At 39.1% G+C, this 14,091-nt stretch overlaps 1 protein-coding gene across 2 annotated transcripts in view; it reads left to right on the forward strand.

The window, feature by feature from the left end:
* The first annotated feature begins 227 nt into the window (after positions 1–227).
* The window catches only part of LOC124612882 (glutamyl-tRNA(Gln) amidotransferase subunit B, mitochondrial), a 121,285-nt gene continuing 107,421 nt past the window's right edge, over positions 228–14,091 (forward strand). For both annotated transcript variants that reach the window (XM_047141330.1, XM_047141329.1), the window contains exon 1: positions 228–445. In XM_047141330.1, the coding sequence (XP_046997286.1) occupies positions 330–445 (116 nt within the window). In that variant the 5' untranslated portion in view covers positions 228–329. The remainder of the gene's footprint in view (positions 446–14,091) is intronic.

The raw sequence follows: 14,091 nt of genomic DNA on the forward strand, positions 1-14,091 counted from the left end.
CCAAGAGCTGGTGTCTATAAGGAATTAAACACTAATTTCAACTAGAACAATTGATGCCGACACTAACCCTTTATCATTTTTGTATCAGTTACTATAACATGTTTTTATATGCAAGGTAACTGGCGTTAAACAACAAGTGCCAGTTTCAAGTGCACGTGAGACCCTGTGAAAGTTTCATCTTTGGGTTGCATGTCTCGACAATTTAATCTATGGATGCATCTGTTTAGATGTTTGTCAACAATTGTATGTTTATCTGTGCTTGTGTAGTTTGGATGTGTGGTGGCACAGTGTTGTTAGATTTAAGCATCTGATGTAAGGTCATTGAACTAATGGCTGTATTTTTGGAGCGTCAAGCTTTCTCCAATGCATGGCACAAATTTTATGCGAAAAAATGCCGTGTGATTTTGAAAAAGAAACTTTGTACAACGGCGACCCCTCTGTCTGTGTAAGAAATGATATTTTCCCAGCATGAATAATTTTCTTATTATTGATATAACAACTTGAAAAGTTTAATGAGACCGTTGTAGCTGTGGCATCGTAATGACATGATTCTGAAATTTTGGTGCTATAGTTAATAATCCTAATCCACAGCTAGTAATAAAACTATTGTGCATGCTTAGACCCGTTATGCAAACAACATTTGTGACATAAAAGTGCAAGACTTTCAGTTGTGTATAAAATATCACAGGTCTCAATGAAAATCTGTTTTTAGTTTTTATCGCTTTTTGACCATTAATTCGTAACATAGTTTGTCCAGAGGTGTAACTAATGTAATTGATAACATCGGTTCTCAAACTCCGTGATATGCTAATAGTCGCGTAATGTAGTCTCCCTATGAATAAGTAATCGGTATGAGTTTTGTTTTCTTTTTTTAGTCTCTTGTAAAATTATTTTTATGCCGTTCAATTTTCTGCTTATGTGGGTTCAAGCTAAATTCGCCGATGTGTTTGTTTGGGTTTTGGATACTTTTGATGTAGTACGGTAAGGAGGTCATATGGTTAGGACAGATGATGCGAGTTTGTTGCCAGCACATTTTCACTGTTGAGAGTCTGTTGGCGTCAAGAGGAACATTCGATACCAGTGACAAGTGATGTAATGTTAATAGGTGTCACAACATCAGATATTGGTGCGTATGTTCACAGCTTTGTTTGTAGCTAAAGAAGTCTGCAAATGTGAAAGCAAAACAAAAGAAAGACTCCTGGTTCGGCTGACATAATGTAGCCCTTGGTCTAGTTTAGGATGGTAGGTGACAGTCTGGTTGTGAGTTACATAATCGTACGGTGACAGAGTCATCTGTAGCTTAGCGAGTTTGAAAAAATCGACACTGATGTTATGTTTCAGTTACCAGGTTGTTCACACCTGTTATGTCACAGATCATATTAAATATTTCACTTAATCCATTGGTTGCTACTTCTGGCTGCCTTAACAAAAGAACTTGTAGCAATATATAACATTTCACTTTTACAGAATATAAGAAATTTCTTCATTACTTTTTAGAAAGATGAAACTTCAAACTGGCAGAAACTGGACTAGCCTATTTACTATTTGCTACGATATCCCAATGATAAGCATTGCAGCGCAACTGCACAGGCATAGCAGCACAACTGTACAGGGTAGGTAAGAGTAATGCCATCTACATTGTGTATACAGGGTGGAGAAAAATTGTGTCACGAAATTTTAACCCTGGATAGCTGATGCTAGTAGGAACGAAAATTACTAATTTTGTGTATGTTGACATTGCAACATTTTAAACTACAGAAATTTGCCGCCACACACACTGATTGGCCATGGGATTGCTCTGTGACCTATTCGACATATGTGCATATCACATTGGGGTAGTGAAGGGGCGAGAGACGTTCGTATGTGTGAACCATCCGCCATAGCGGTGCCCGTCAACCGACGAACGACAACAGGTCAATCCCATGGCCAGTTGGAGTGCGTGGCACCAAGTTTCCATAGTTTAAAAATGGTGTGTTGTCAATGTACACAACGTTAGTAATTTTGGTTCCTACTGGCATCAGCTATCCAGGGTTAAAATTTTGTGACACAGTTTTTCCTCACCCTGTATAAGAGCAATTATGCAATGGGTTTCTCATTCAGAAATCTCATTTGAATGTAGTTTTGTTTGTGAGAAGATCTTATTACATCTGTAAGAAGGAAAAACTTCTATCAGCATACGTCGGACTTCTGCAGCAGCAGGCTTGATATCTGTCAAGGGTGCGGTTTGTTGTTCCATGATACTGAAGGTCGCATTGAGCAGGTTCTTGCAACCACCATAAGAATGTAGAATTCATGGGTTCAGAAGGGTTGTGTTCAACACCACACAAGATATTAATGGCTCCGAGCAACTAGTGCCCGAAAAGAGAGGTGCGTTGCTGCTCAGCTGTGAAAGAGAGTACAGCTATGTCACGTACTTTGATTCAGGAAATGGACATATTTGTAGCTAGGCAAGTATTCTTAGAAACAATGTGACAGCATCTGGGCCACTACGGTCTGTCAGCACAGTGACCATTGTATCAGGTTCCCTTCACCTAGCAGCAGAGAGATACCTACCAACAGTAGTGTGCCCAGTGACAACATTGGGACACAGGAGTGGCACTGCATCATCATCTTAAATGAGTCCCAGTTCCGTGTACTGCATAATAATATCTGTATCTATGCATGAAGGCTCAGTGGAGATTGGACGTTCCTAGATTGCATTCATCATCAACGTGTGGCCCCAGCACATAGTGTCTTTGTACTGCATAATAATATCTGTATCTGTGCATGAAGGCTCATTGGAGATTGGACGTTCCTAGATTGCATTCGTCATAAACGTGTGGCCCCAGCACGTAGTGTCTTTGGGCTCACAACACAATCACTTGTGGTTCACATAGCTGGTAATTTGGACAGTGACTGCTACATTTCTGACTTGATAAGTCTGGTGGATGTGACCTAGGTTTGAGGTCTGTGACATTACGTTCAACAACATAACTGCACTTTCACCTGTTGGCTGTGCTTTCCTGAACAAACTTCATACAGGGGGTGTTTAAATGTAGCCTTAGCCAACCCTTTTTCCAGATCTCTAACCCACTGAAAACATTTCATCATAGGTTGCCTGCCACCACTTTCCAGCCACTAAGAGTGATGAACTCAGGTGGCATGAAATGATGTAACTGTAGCTGGCACCCAATCTCAATTTGTCAGGTGTTGCAGCATTTTGTGTTTCGTATTGCACCCTGTATACCCACAAATCATCTAAAATTTTAATTGTATTCTTCCCACTATACTGTAATAATAAAATAAGTAAAATTTTCGAACAATGGAAAATCCACTACGGAATGTAACAATACCAGAGAAGGAAAGTTGCTACTCGCCATATAGCGGAGATACTGTGTGTGGTTTCAGTTCTCTGAGGCTGCAGACATTTGTGCAAGTTGCGTTTGCATGAGTGTGTTTGTGTGCGTGTGTGTTTACTGCTGACAAAGGCCTTAATGGCCGCAAGCTATAATTGTGTGAATCTATTTGTTGTGTTTATCGCGACTCAGCATCTCCGCTATATGATAAGTAAAATTTTGTTATTTGCTATAAAGACCATTCCTGGTGTTGCAAATTTTAAATGTTAGTGGCCAGCAGTTTACTTATTCCACTACTCAGTGGTTTGTGTGTGATGTTTCAGTGGAATGTGAGAAATAAAGGAGCAGCTGCAGCACCCTTGGTAGGAGAAGCAGCTAATTTTTTAACCAATTATTGTTCTTATTAATATCAGTCAGTATATAAAGTAGAAAGCAAACTGTAGCTAAAACTCTGCGTTTGATAGGTGAACTGAGCTGTTAACAATATGAATAAAGTGACATGAGATAGATGGAATAGTTACTGCAGGAAAATCCACTAGGAACTTCGGATGATTATCAAAGAAATGCAGCATCTTTGCAAAATGGTAACATTATTTGTCCACTGTGTTATCATTTGATGCGCCAGTGAAGAAAGTCTGTCTTCAGCATGTTCTGCTGTTTGTCCAAGTAGCCTCATTGAGAAAACAAGATGAGAAGCAAATTGTGGGCTGTCTGACTTTTAGTAAGGACCATTGAATTGCTGTTAGCTGAAAAAGTGCATAGAGATCTCCTGTATGTTAAATACATAGATAAAAATAGCAACTTGTACTATAGATGGCAAGATATAAAGCCTAATGCTCTAAAAAATCGTGTCCCCACTGGTTGAGTACAACAGTCATTTAAGGGGGTTCTTACAAGGAACCATAAAACTAATATGTACCAGGCAATGTCAGAGCCAAATCAGTGCCTTTTTAAATGCAGATTGCCTAAAATGAACATTTACAGGCAAATGCTAACCTCAACCTCTAATCACTGCGAAGAATGTGTTAACGTGATGCTGAGACAATAACAGCAGAGGTTGATGACAACTGGAATTGGAAAATATGTGCTGTGAATGTTTTGTCACTCTGTATTTCAGTTTCGTGTTAGATTTATGTACGAGGGCGGTTCAGAAAGTAACCTCCGATTGGTCACAGTGCGGGTTGTGGGGGGAGTAGCGACGCCATCTGTGCGTTCACGCACTCAACAGGTCAGTCGGCATCAAGCCGTGGTCGAGTGAACGTCGTACCTGCGCTAGTTTAGTTTTTGTGGCAGTTTGAAATGTGTGTTGCAATAGAAAACCCTGCCAAATGTGAAGTGCGTGCTGTCATAAGGTTTTTTACAGCCAAAGGATATTCTGCAGCAGCTATTCATCGTGAGCTTTGTGCCGTGTACGGACCAAGAGTTATGAGTGAAGGAGTTGTCCGTGAATGGGTACGTTTATTTAAAAGTGGACGAGAAAACGTTCATGATGAAGAGAGGAGTGGTAGACCATCATTGGTGACTGACGAACTCGTTCAGACAGTTGATGCAAAAGTTCGTGAAAATCGACGTTTCTCAATGTCGGAGTTGTCTACTGGTTTTCCACAGATTTCTAAGACTCTCTTGTACGAGATAGTGACAGCAAGATTGGGGTACCGTAAGTTCTGTGCACGATGGGTGCCCAAAATTCTTACCGACCACCACAAAACTCAAAGAATGGCCTCTGCATTAGACTTTCTGTCACGTTATGAGGACGAAGGAGAACCATTGTTAAACAGAATCGTGACCGGTGACGAAACCTGGATTAAGTACGTGAACCCTGAGACAAAAGAACAATCAAAGATGTGGGCACATTCAAATTCGCCTACCAAACCAAGAAAAGCCTCGCAAGATTTTTCTGCCAGAAAACTGATGGCAACGGTGTTTTGGGATGCCAAAGGGGTGTTGTTGGTTGAATTCATGGAACGTGGTACGACCATTAATCAAGACGTGTACTGTGAAACAATAAAAAAGTTACGACGGGCTATACAGAACAAACGCCGTGGTATGCTGACTTCCGGTATCGTTTTTTTTGCACGATAACGCCCGTCCTCACTCTGCTCGCAGAACAACGGCGCTTCTTGAGTCCTTCAAGTGGGACGTTATCAACCATCCACCTTACAGCCCAGACCTGGCGCCAAGTGATTATCACCTCTTCATGCATTTGAAGAAATGGCTCGGGTCACAGCGGTTTGATGACGACGAAGAGCTCAAAGATGCGGTCACAGGCTGGCTCCAGGCACAAGCGGGTGATTTTTATGCAGAAGGAATTTCAAAGCTTGTGAAGAGATACGATAAGTGCCTCAATCGCTATGGAGACTATGTAGAAAAATAGTGCAAAGATGTAGTTGTAAGATGTATATATTAAAATATTTTTATTTAACTTGGTGTATTTTTTTAAATCAACCGGAGGTTACTTTCTGAACGGCCCTCGTATATCATATCCCTGCCAAGATGGCCACTGAGCCAATCACAGAGTGATGTGACTCCACATTTGGATGCAGTTTTCTTAGATAAAAATTTGATTATGGACAGTGGTACTTACTTCATGTGTACCAGGAGTGTTCTCTTGCATAGTGCAATTTTGTTTACTCATTAGGTACAGCATATAAAACAGAGAGAGTGATTAAAGTACTCATAGTGTTTTTGCGCGGTGGCACTGTTTCACTGTTTGTACTGAGAGATCATCGCCCTTCCACTGGCTGAGCGCATGTTGGTTTCCCAATTCAGCAGTGTCGGTTCTTGTGTGTCAGCACACCATGCCACGCTATGTGCTATGGCCCCTCACCAGCCGCTCTGGAATCGGATGTGTCAGCAGCCATCAGCTGCTCCACACCCTACAATTTACTGCAGCAGCGGCCACCATCTGTGTTCCCTGCTGTTGATAAACAACTGCCTGCCTATGCTCGACCCCAGATTCCAGCAGATGAAGCAACACCACCACCACACTAGAGGCCAGCAGGAGAAGGAGGGCAGCATGGGGTAAGACGCTAGCTCAAGCCATCAACATCATACCCAGAATGGAACACATGATGGAAGAACTAGTGCTCATGTCCCCCAATTGAAATATCACAGCCATAAGCAAAATACTGAGTGAAATAGGAGTGGTCTAAAAGCTAAGCATGCTTCATCTGTTTTGCTAACCATCATTAAAGGCAGAGTGTTTCCTTCGGCTTTCCAAATAAATACCCTTGAAACAATACTGGCCTGCCAAAAAGATGAAAACAGGCAGTTAAGATTTGAACTACAGAGAGCATCTAATCCATTTAAAGACATACAAATTTAGACTCAGCAAGAGAAGGCTGAAAATAGGGAATTCAGTGTAGTGGACCAAGGCTTGCAAAAACAAATTAGAGAATTAACTAATAAAGTCACAGAACAAGCCCAAACACAAGCACATAAACTTCTGCCTTAACAATTGTGCCCAGAATGAAAGAGCTGCGAAGAATAAAACAGGGTAAAGGGTCATTCCATGACAAGTGGTCTAGAGGCTCCCACATGACCCTAATGGATTTTGATGAAAGTTTGTATGAACATTCACACATGTTCTCAATAAACACTGGTAAAGTTTCAGTTTCAGAAATTCAATACTTTCGGAGACACAGTCACTTGTTTAAGACCATAGCACAGCTTTCTATAGTGTGTCCTCGAATTTTCAGCAACTTTGAGATGAGATATCTCTGTAAGTATTTGCATGAAAGAAACAAAACTTGGCCATCTTATACAACTTTTAGAGCTCTTTAAAGTAAAATATTAAGAAAAGGATTTCTGAGTAATTTTCATATAGATAATTTGAAGCAAAGCTGGGCGAAAAAATAGCTGTTTAAAAAAAAAATGCGAGCTTTAGTTTTTTATATCTCCAAAAGCAAGTGTGGGATGTACATGAAACTTTGCACACCATAACTCACCAACACAAGGTCTTAGAATATAAAATTTCATTCTCCTATTGCTTTCCATTATTTCACAAATCTAGGGTAAAGTTGACGATTTTTCAAAAAGTGCTGAAAATGGGTATTTTTAGTCAAATTTTTCAAAAAAGTGTTTTCTCCAAACTCTTCTAAACTATGGTCATTAGAAAGAGCATATTCTAAACTATCTAGAAAAGTGGATTTGGTTTTGCAATGCAAGCATATAAGGCCCTAAAAAGTAGCATCATCGAAGAGGCGCACTGGAAGTTTGAACACATTTTTCTGGCACTCAAATTGTACCTGAAATCTTTTATTTTGCCTTATACATGTTTATTAATGTCTGGGATAAGTGAAATAAGAAGTCCTGATGAATAGGACCTAGCTTAAGTCCGAATAGCAAAAGAATAAAAATAGAAACAATGTTATTTCTTAATTGTCACCCTCCCCCCACTCTCTCTCTCTCTCTCTCTCTCTCTCTCTCTCTCTCTCTCTCTCTCTCTCTCTCTCTCTCTCACACACACACACACACACACACACACAATTATTATTGAGAATGAATGTAAATCGTAAAAATCTAATTATTAGTTGCCTGTTTAATGAACAACACCAGCTTACTGATGGAAAAGAAGTGTATAAATGAGTTGCTATGGTCCATGGTGGCTTAACCACTGCTAGTTTCATTTCACCTGAGAAAACCAGGAAACCAGCATTCCCATTGCCATAGGGGCCACACCCGATAGCTTAGCAACAACAGCCACGGGTGGGTTTCTTTACCACAGGATCCCAAGCCTAATAGTAAAATTATTTAAATGCCCTGTGTAAAATTAGAAGGCACTCTTGGGCTCCTTAGATTGTTTCCTCTAACCTATTTCAATTTTTGATATGCTACATTGATTTTCTGATGAATATCAAGAGGAATGGTCTATTGCCGGCCAGACGAATTTACTGATGGAGCTGGAATAACTGCAATAATGTGGTATTCCAGAACCCAGCACTTGTCACTTCTTGGTGGCCAATAAAATGAATTTGCTGGACCATGTGGGTGCATAAAGTTTATTAATGCATCCCTTTGCTCTGTGGAGGTATCACTGATATTCCCAATCCAACACAGGTTTTCATAGATGCATGCAACATATTGTCCTGGTTGGAGAGCAGACATTAATATGCCTCCTTCATTAATGTGACCCATTTTAGCTAGAAAAGATGAACAATCATTTGAAACTCTGCTGACCTGAATTGTTGTTTCATCAATAGGTAAAAAGTGATGATTTTCTCTAGTGCCAGCTACAGTTTGTCCAAGTTTAAACCTCTCTTCTTGTGACACAATATTTTTTTCAATTTCATCTTTACTGATGAAAACAAATTTAATTCCATTAATGTTTTCAGAGCAGAAGTGAAACAGATCTAGGGGAGTAAGAATTTGTCCATTAAGTGGCCTTTGCAAGCTTGCTCTTGCTGCTAACTGCTTTGTTGTACCCCCAATCCCATCACAAGGTGATTTCCCGTGACTAGTAGCAAAAAAATTCCATTCAGCTGTCATTCCAAAATCACTCTTATGATAGCACAAATTTAGGAAATTGTTGAAATTTTTATATTGAGCACTGGAGCCATCACTGAAATAATGAATGTGGGATATCTGTGCAAACTGTGCTTTTATATATTTGATGAGCTCCTTGATAAAAACGCGAACTGTGATAGTGTCACGCAAACAATCACTGATAATGCAAAAACTTAAAGATTCTACTTTCTCATTTTGACGAAAGTAGATAACAAATGGATGAATTGTTGCTTGACTATTGTCCCAGTGGAAGCCTTGCACAGCATCCTGAATGATAAAAGAATAATTTTCTGCAAAATCCATTAGGACAACAAGCTCTTCGTCTTTCAGATGACATTTAAGGCCTTTAAGATGCAAGCTTTGATGCTTGGCAATGTAATGATGGTATGACAGACTCAATATTTTATTTTTTACATCTTCAGTAAATTCATCCACTACCATTTGCTTCGTGTCCAGTGTGGCCCGATCGGTATGTATCCATTGCTTAAACACAATAACTTCCTGTGGCTCATGATCAGCTGGCAATTTCAGATGCTATAGCTTCGGGCCCAGGACACCTTTCACAGTGATGTAGCATGCACTGTTTAGAGTTCAACCTGCAAACTGCCTTGCTGAGAATCTCCTCATAATTTTCACGTATACCAGCTCTGCTAAGCATAAGCTTAACATTTTGGTGAATTGCACAGACGCAAACTGCATGCATTCCATCTGATCCTACTGTTACACACCATTTGGGTCTAAGTTCACAAAACTTTGAGAACCCTATTTCTGGACCATTTATATTCTTATAGATAACATACATTGCCCGTAAATTGCAAAGTAACAATCTTTTCTGCATGTTATCTCTTTCTATCTAAAAGTCTAACTGAAATACTATCTTTCTTTCCAGTGCACACCCTACTATAATCATCATCTTCAAAAAAATTTCGCACTCGACTAGCAACTTCTGCTGGTAATTTCCTGCTTTGCCTATTTTCAGGAAGTGCCAGAATGCCCTTCTCTGTCTTAAGCTTCCGAGCATTCTTCACCATTCTTTCGGACATGCCGAACTGAGCTGCTGTTTGTCTGACTGCCCGACTTACAGGTGCCAAGGTTAAAATTTGCATCTGTTCTTTATGAATTGCATTCTGCATCTTGGCTTTCAGTTCAGTCAGCAAATGTGCATAGTCGGCACAGTTTCCACATGCCTTAATTTCACTAGCATCTTCAATTTGCCAGTTTACTCCCATTGCATTTACAATTCTGTTTTTAATCACATTTTGAGCCTTTTGAATTTTCTTCTTCACATATTGGGGCTTATCTCTGTAGCTTACTGTTCTCTTCAGGGGTGAAATACCGATAGACAATAAGCTATATTTAATTCTTCTTTTGGTGTCAAGTCCTCATCAGAATGTGATGATGAGGCTGATAAAGCTTCGTCCAAGTGTTTATTTAAGGTAGTCCTGCAAGCCGGACACATTTTCTGACCTGGCTTTATGTTATTAACAAGCTGCTTCTTCAACATATCAGAAGCCTTATTAGCTGTTTCAGTATCAAGAGTGTGAATTCCTGCCTTAACATTATGATTCACCTTCCCAAAAGGATTGAAGCATTTTTTTTTTTGTAACCTCTCATATTGTGTCAATACCAGGGCTTCATGGTGTAGGCAAACTTGAGGTATTGTCCAGCTTTGCTTCAGAACATCGGACCTACAACTCTTTTTCCTCATCACTAAAATCTGCAATCCATTTGAAAGCAGCTTTTTTGGTGAAGAAAGTGGCATGACACTTTGTTCCACTATCTCCTTGCCCAATTGAGCAGGAAGGTATGCTGCTCCCTTTTGCATCCATCTCTAATCAGTAACTAAATAATGTATTTGGCCTCTAAGTGCAAATTATAATCTGCTTAAATTTCAGACAAATTGCTACTGAATGAAATTATACACAATGCATAATACCAATGAAAAAGTCTAATAAGAGATATATATGCTATAAAAGACACAATCAAAACAATTTTTTGTAAATTAGATTACAAACTTTGATGGTCTTATGAATCACTTAACAAGCCACGCTCAGTCAAGAGAACCCACTCACTATGCTGCAAACATACCACTGAAATACTGATTGTTCAAGCAAGGCTCACAATAATGAAACAATCTGATTGTTAAAGTAATTGTTGCCATTATATTTTCTATAAACAGTGAATCTTTTGAATTTTCTCTGTGAAACTAGTGGTTACGTATTTAACAAGGTAGTAGGCTACATTTAAGTGTGATTAAATACAAAATTAAAACTCTTAGATGTTTAACCAGCCAATTTCACATGTTTCCCTAATAACTTAAAGACAAAAATTCACAGGTTACAACACCTAGGTATTAAAATCTCTGCAATATTGATTGGAAAATTTACATCACTTGATGCATGATTCAAGCAAACCGATTCTTTTTTGGAAAAATGTTTTATACAATTGAATCCGAAAATTAGGTCTTCATTTTCCACCTGCAAATATTTACAATTTTGAGAAGTACAAAAAATATGAAGCTGCTATTCACTGAATTCTTTATTTTTTTTCCCTCCCCCTTTTTTTTTTACACACAGAAATGAGAAGTTTTATGCAGATGAACACTTACGATAAAAGCAGAAGGGCTACTTCTCATAGTTTTCAAGTTTTTCTGACAGTCTCATTGCCTATTTACTAGATCTTTTTATTTCAATTATTCAAAGCACTAATAAACATTTATTAGGCATAATAAAAGATTTCAGGTATAATTTGAGTGCTAGAAAAATGTGTTCAAACTTCCAGTGCGCCTCTTCGATGATGCTGCTTTTTAGGGCCTTATATGCTTGCATTGCAAAACCAAATCCACTTTTCTAGATAGTTTAGAATATGCTCTTTCTAATGACCATAGTTTAGTAGAGTTTGGAGAAAACACTTTTTCGAAAAATTTGACTAAAAATACCCATTTTCAGCACTTTTTGAAAAATCGTCAACTTCACCCTAGATTTGTAAAATAATGGAAAGTAATAGGAGAATGAAATTTTATATTCTAAGACCTTGTGTTGGTGAGTTATGGTGTGCAAAGTTTCATGTACATCCCACAATTACTTTTGGAGATATAAAAAACTAAAGTTCGCATTTTCTTTAAACAGCTATTTTTTCGCCCAACTTTGCTTCAAATTATCTATATGAAAATTGCTCGGAAATCCTTTTCTTAATATTTTACTTTAAAGAGCTCTAAAAGTTGTATAAGATGGCCAAGTTTTGTTTCTTTCATGCAAATACTTACAGAGATATCTCAAAGTTGCTGAAAATTCGAGGACGCACTATAGAAAGCTGTGCTATGGTCTTAAACAAGTGACTGTGTCTCCGAAAGTATTGAATTTCTGAAACTGAAACTTTACCAGTGTTTATTGAGAACATGTGTGAATGTTCAATTTCATCAAAATCCATGATGGTCATGTGGGAACATTTCTCGATATTAGACCACTTGGCATGGAATGACCCTAAAACAAAACAGGCCACAGTGTTACATATCAAATTGACAGAAAATCAAACTGTATAACGGACTATTACCGAGAAGGTAAGTCCCAGGGAAGAGATTCTACATGTCAAATCAATCAGAACCACTCAGACTGCTGTCATAGTAGTAACAACAGCACAAGAGGATTTTCAAAAAACAATAGAAAAAACAAAAGACCTGCATATCATTGCCTGTGAAGGGTGACGAAAATGCAAGCCACTCGTGGCAGTGTATCACATGGAGGAGGAGAAGGAGGAGGGGATTAGTGTTTAACGTCCCGTCGACAACTAGGTCATTAGAGACAGAGCATGTTTTCAGACTAGGGAAGGATGGGGACCATCCCAGCATTTGTCTGAAGCAATTTAGGGAAGTCACGGAAAACCTAGATTAGGATGGCTGGACGCGGGTTTGAACCGCCATTGTCCCGAATGTGCATCCAATGTGCTGACCATTGTGCCACCTCGTCCGGTAGTGTATCAACAGAATTTGAGTGGTGACACCGCGAAAGATGACTTCGACAGAGTAGTCGAAAATGTTTCTACGTAGGGCCTAAGGCAAGGAGTTTCAACCATCAGGTACTGGAGTTCAGCTCTAACTTGTACATACTCCTAACACAAAGGCAGAGAGTCTACATGGACTTTGAATCATTGTCTGTGAAAGACTAAACTGTAGTAAATCAGTGTTTTAAGTGTTGTGACATTTGACATACAGAAACCTACAGAAAGGCTGACATTGTGTGTGCTAAGTGTGGTAATCAAGGACACAACCACATTGAGTGCGTGTCCGTTGAGACTTGTGTTGGCACCCCTGCAAATAGAGTCCGTGTCTGCAACAAAACAAAAGGGTATGCTTGTCAAACCTGTAAACAATTTCATGAGCAGCTCCATGACAGCATAGACTATGGCAGCTAAGATCCACACACATGCAACATGCATGAATATCTAAAGTCAGTCACCCAAAACACATAAATACAAGTTACCATCAACAATACAGAGAAGCTATTGAAGAAAGATTTCCCGAAGAGAGATTTACTGGAGAAGACAAATGAGTCGTCTTTGAGAGAACTATGACAGAAATGAACTCATCCCACCCCTAACACAGGCAATTATGTTACAGGATAGATATATTAATGTGATAGAATATGTAGATGACATTACAGTCAGTGGCTGTATCCAATAAAAGGTGGCAAAGTAAATCAAAAGATAAATACATCACTGGATAAACTTCCAAATAACATTAACACAGAGGACAAATGAGTTGCAAGATGAACTTACATGTATTGAACACAAGAAAATGCACACACACATACACAATTTAACCCAACTGATGTACATCACATCACACATATGCAGGACGCATACAAACCGGAATCAATATCACATGGAAAGCCCTACGACATGTGTAAATAAGAATGATACATTAAACCAGTCAAATTTGTCTCGGGAGACATTCTCAACCCCAGACAAAAGAAAGAAGGAATGGACAGTTACATAGTGCCTGAATCAATAGATATTGAAGCAATTAGACCACAAACCAATACAAAACCCAGACTAACCGAATCCAGGCTTATAAAAGTAGATAAATTAGATGACAGTGAATCTGATCAATATCGGCATGTTTCTAGATACAAAAGCCACCGCAAACATCAACAAAGACGCCACAACACATGCAATCAGTCCAGCACAAATCGCCACCATTGCAAATACCACATCAGCAAGCACCACCAACGCCAGTGAAAGACTTGTGAAGGCA

This window comes from Schistocerca americana, chromosome 4 (genome assembly GCF_021461395.2).
Source record: "Schistocerca americana isolate TAMUIC-IGC-003095 chromosome 4, iqSchAmer2.1, whole genome shotgun sequence".
NCBI classification, from domain to species: Eukaryota; Metazoa; Arthropoda; class Insecta; order Orthoptera; family Acrididae; genus Schistocerca; species Schistocerca americana.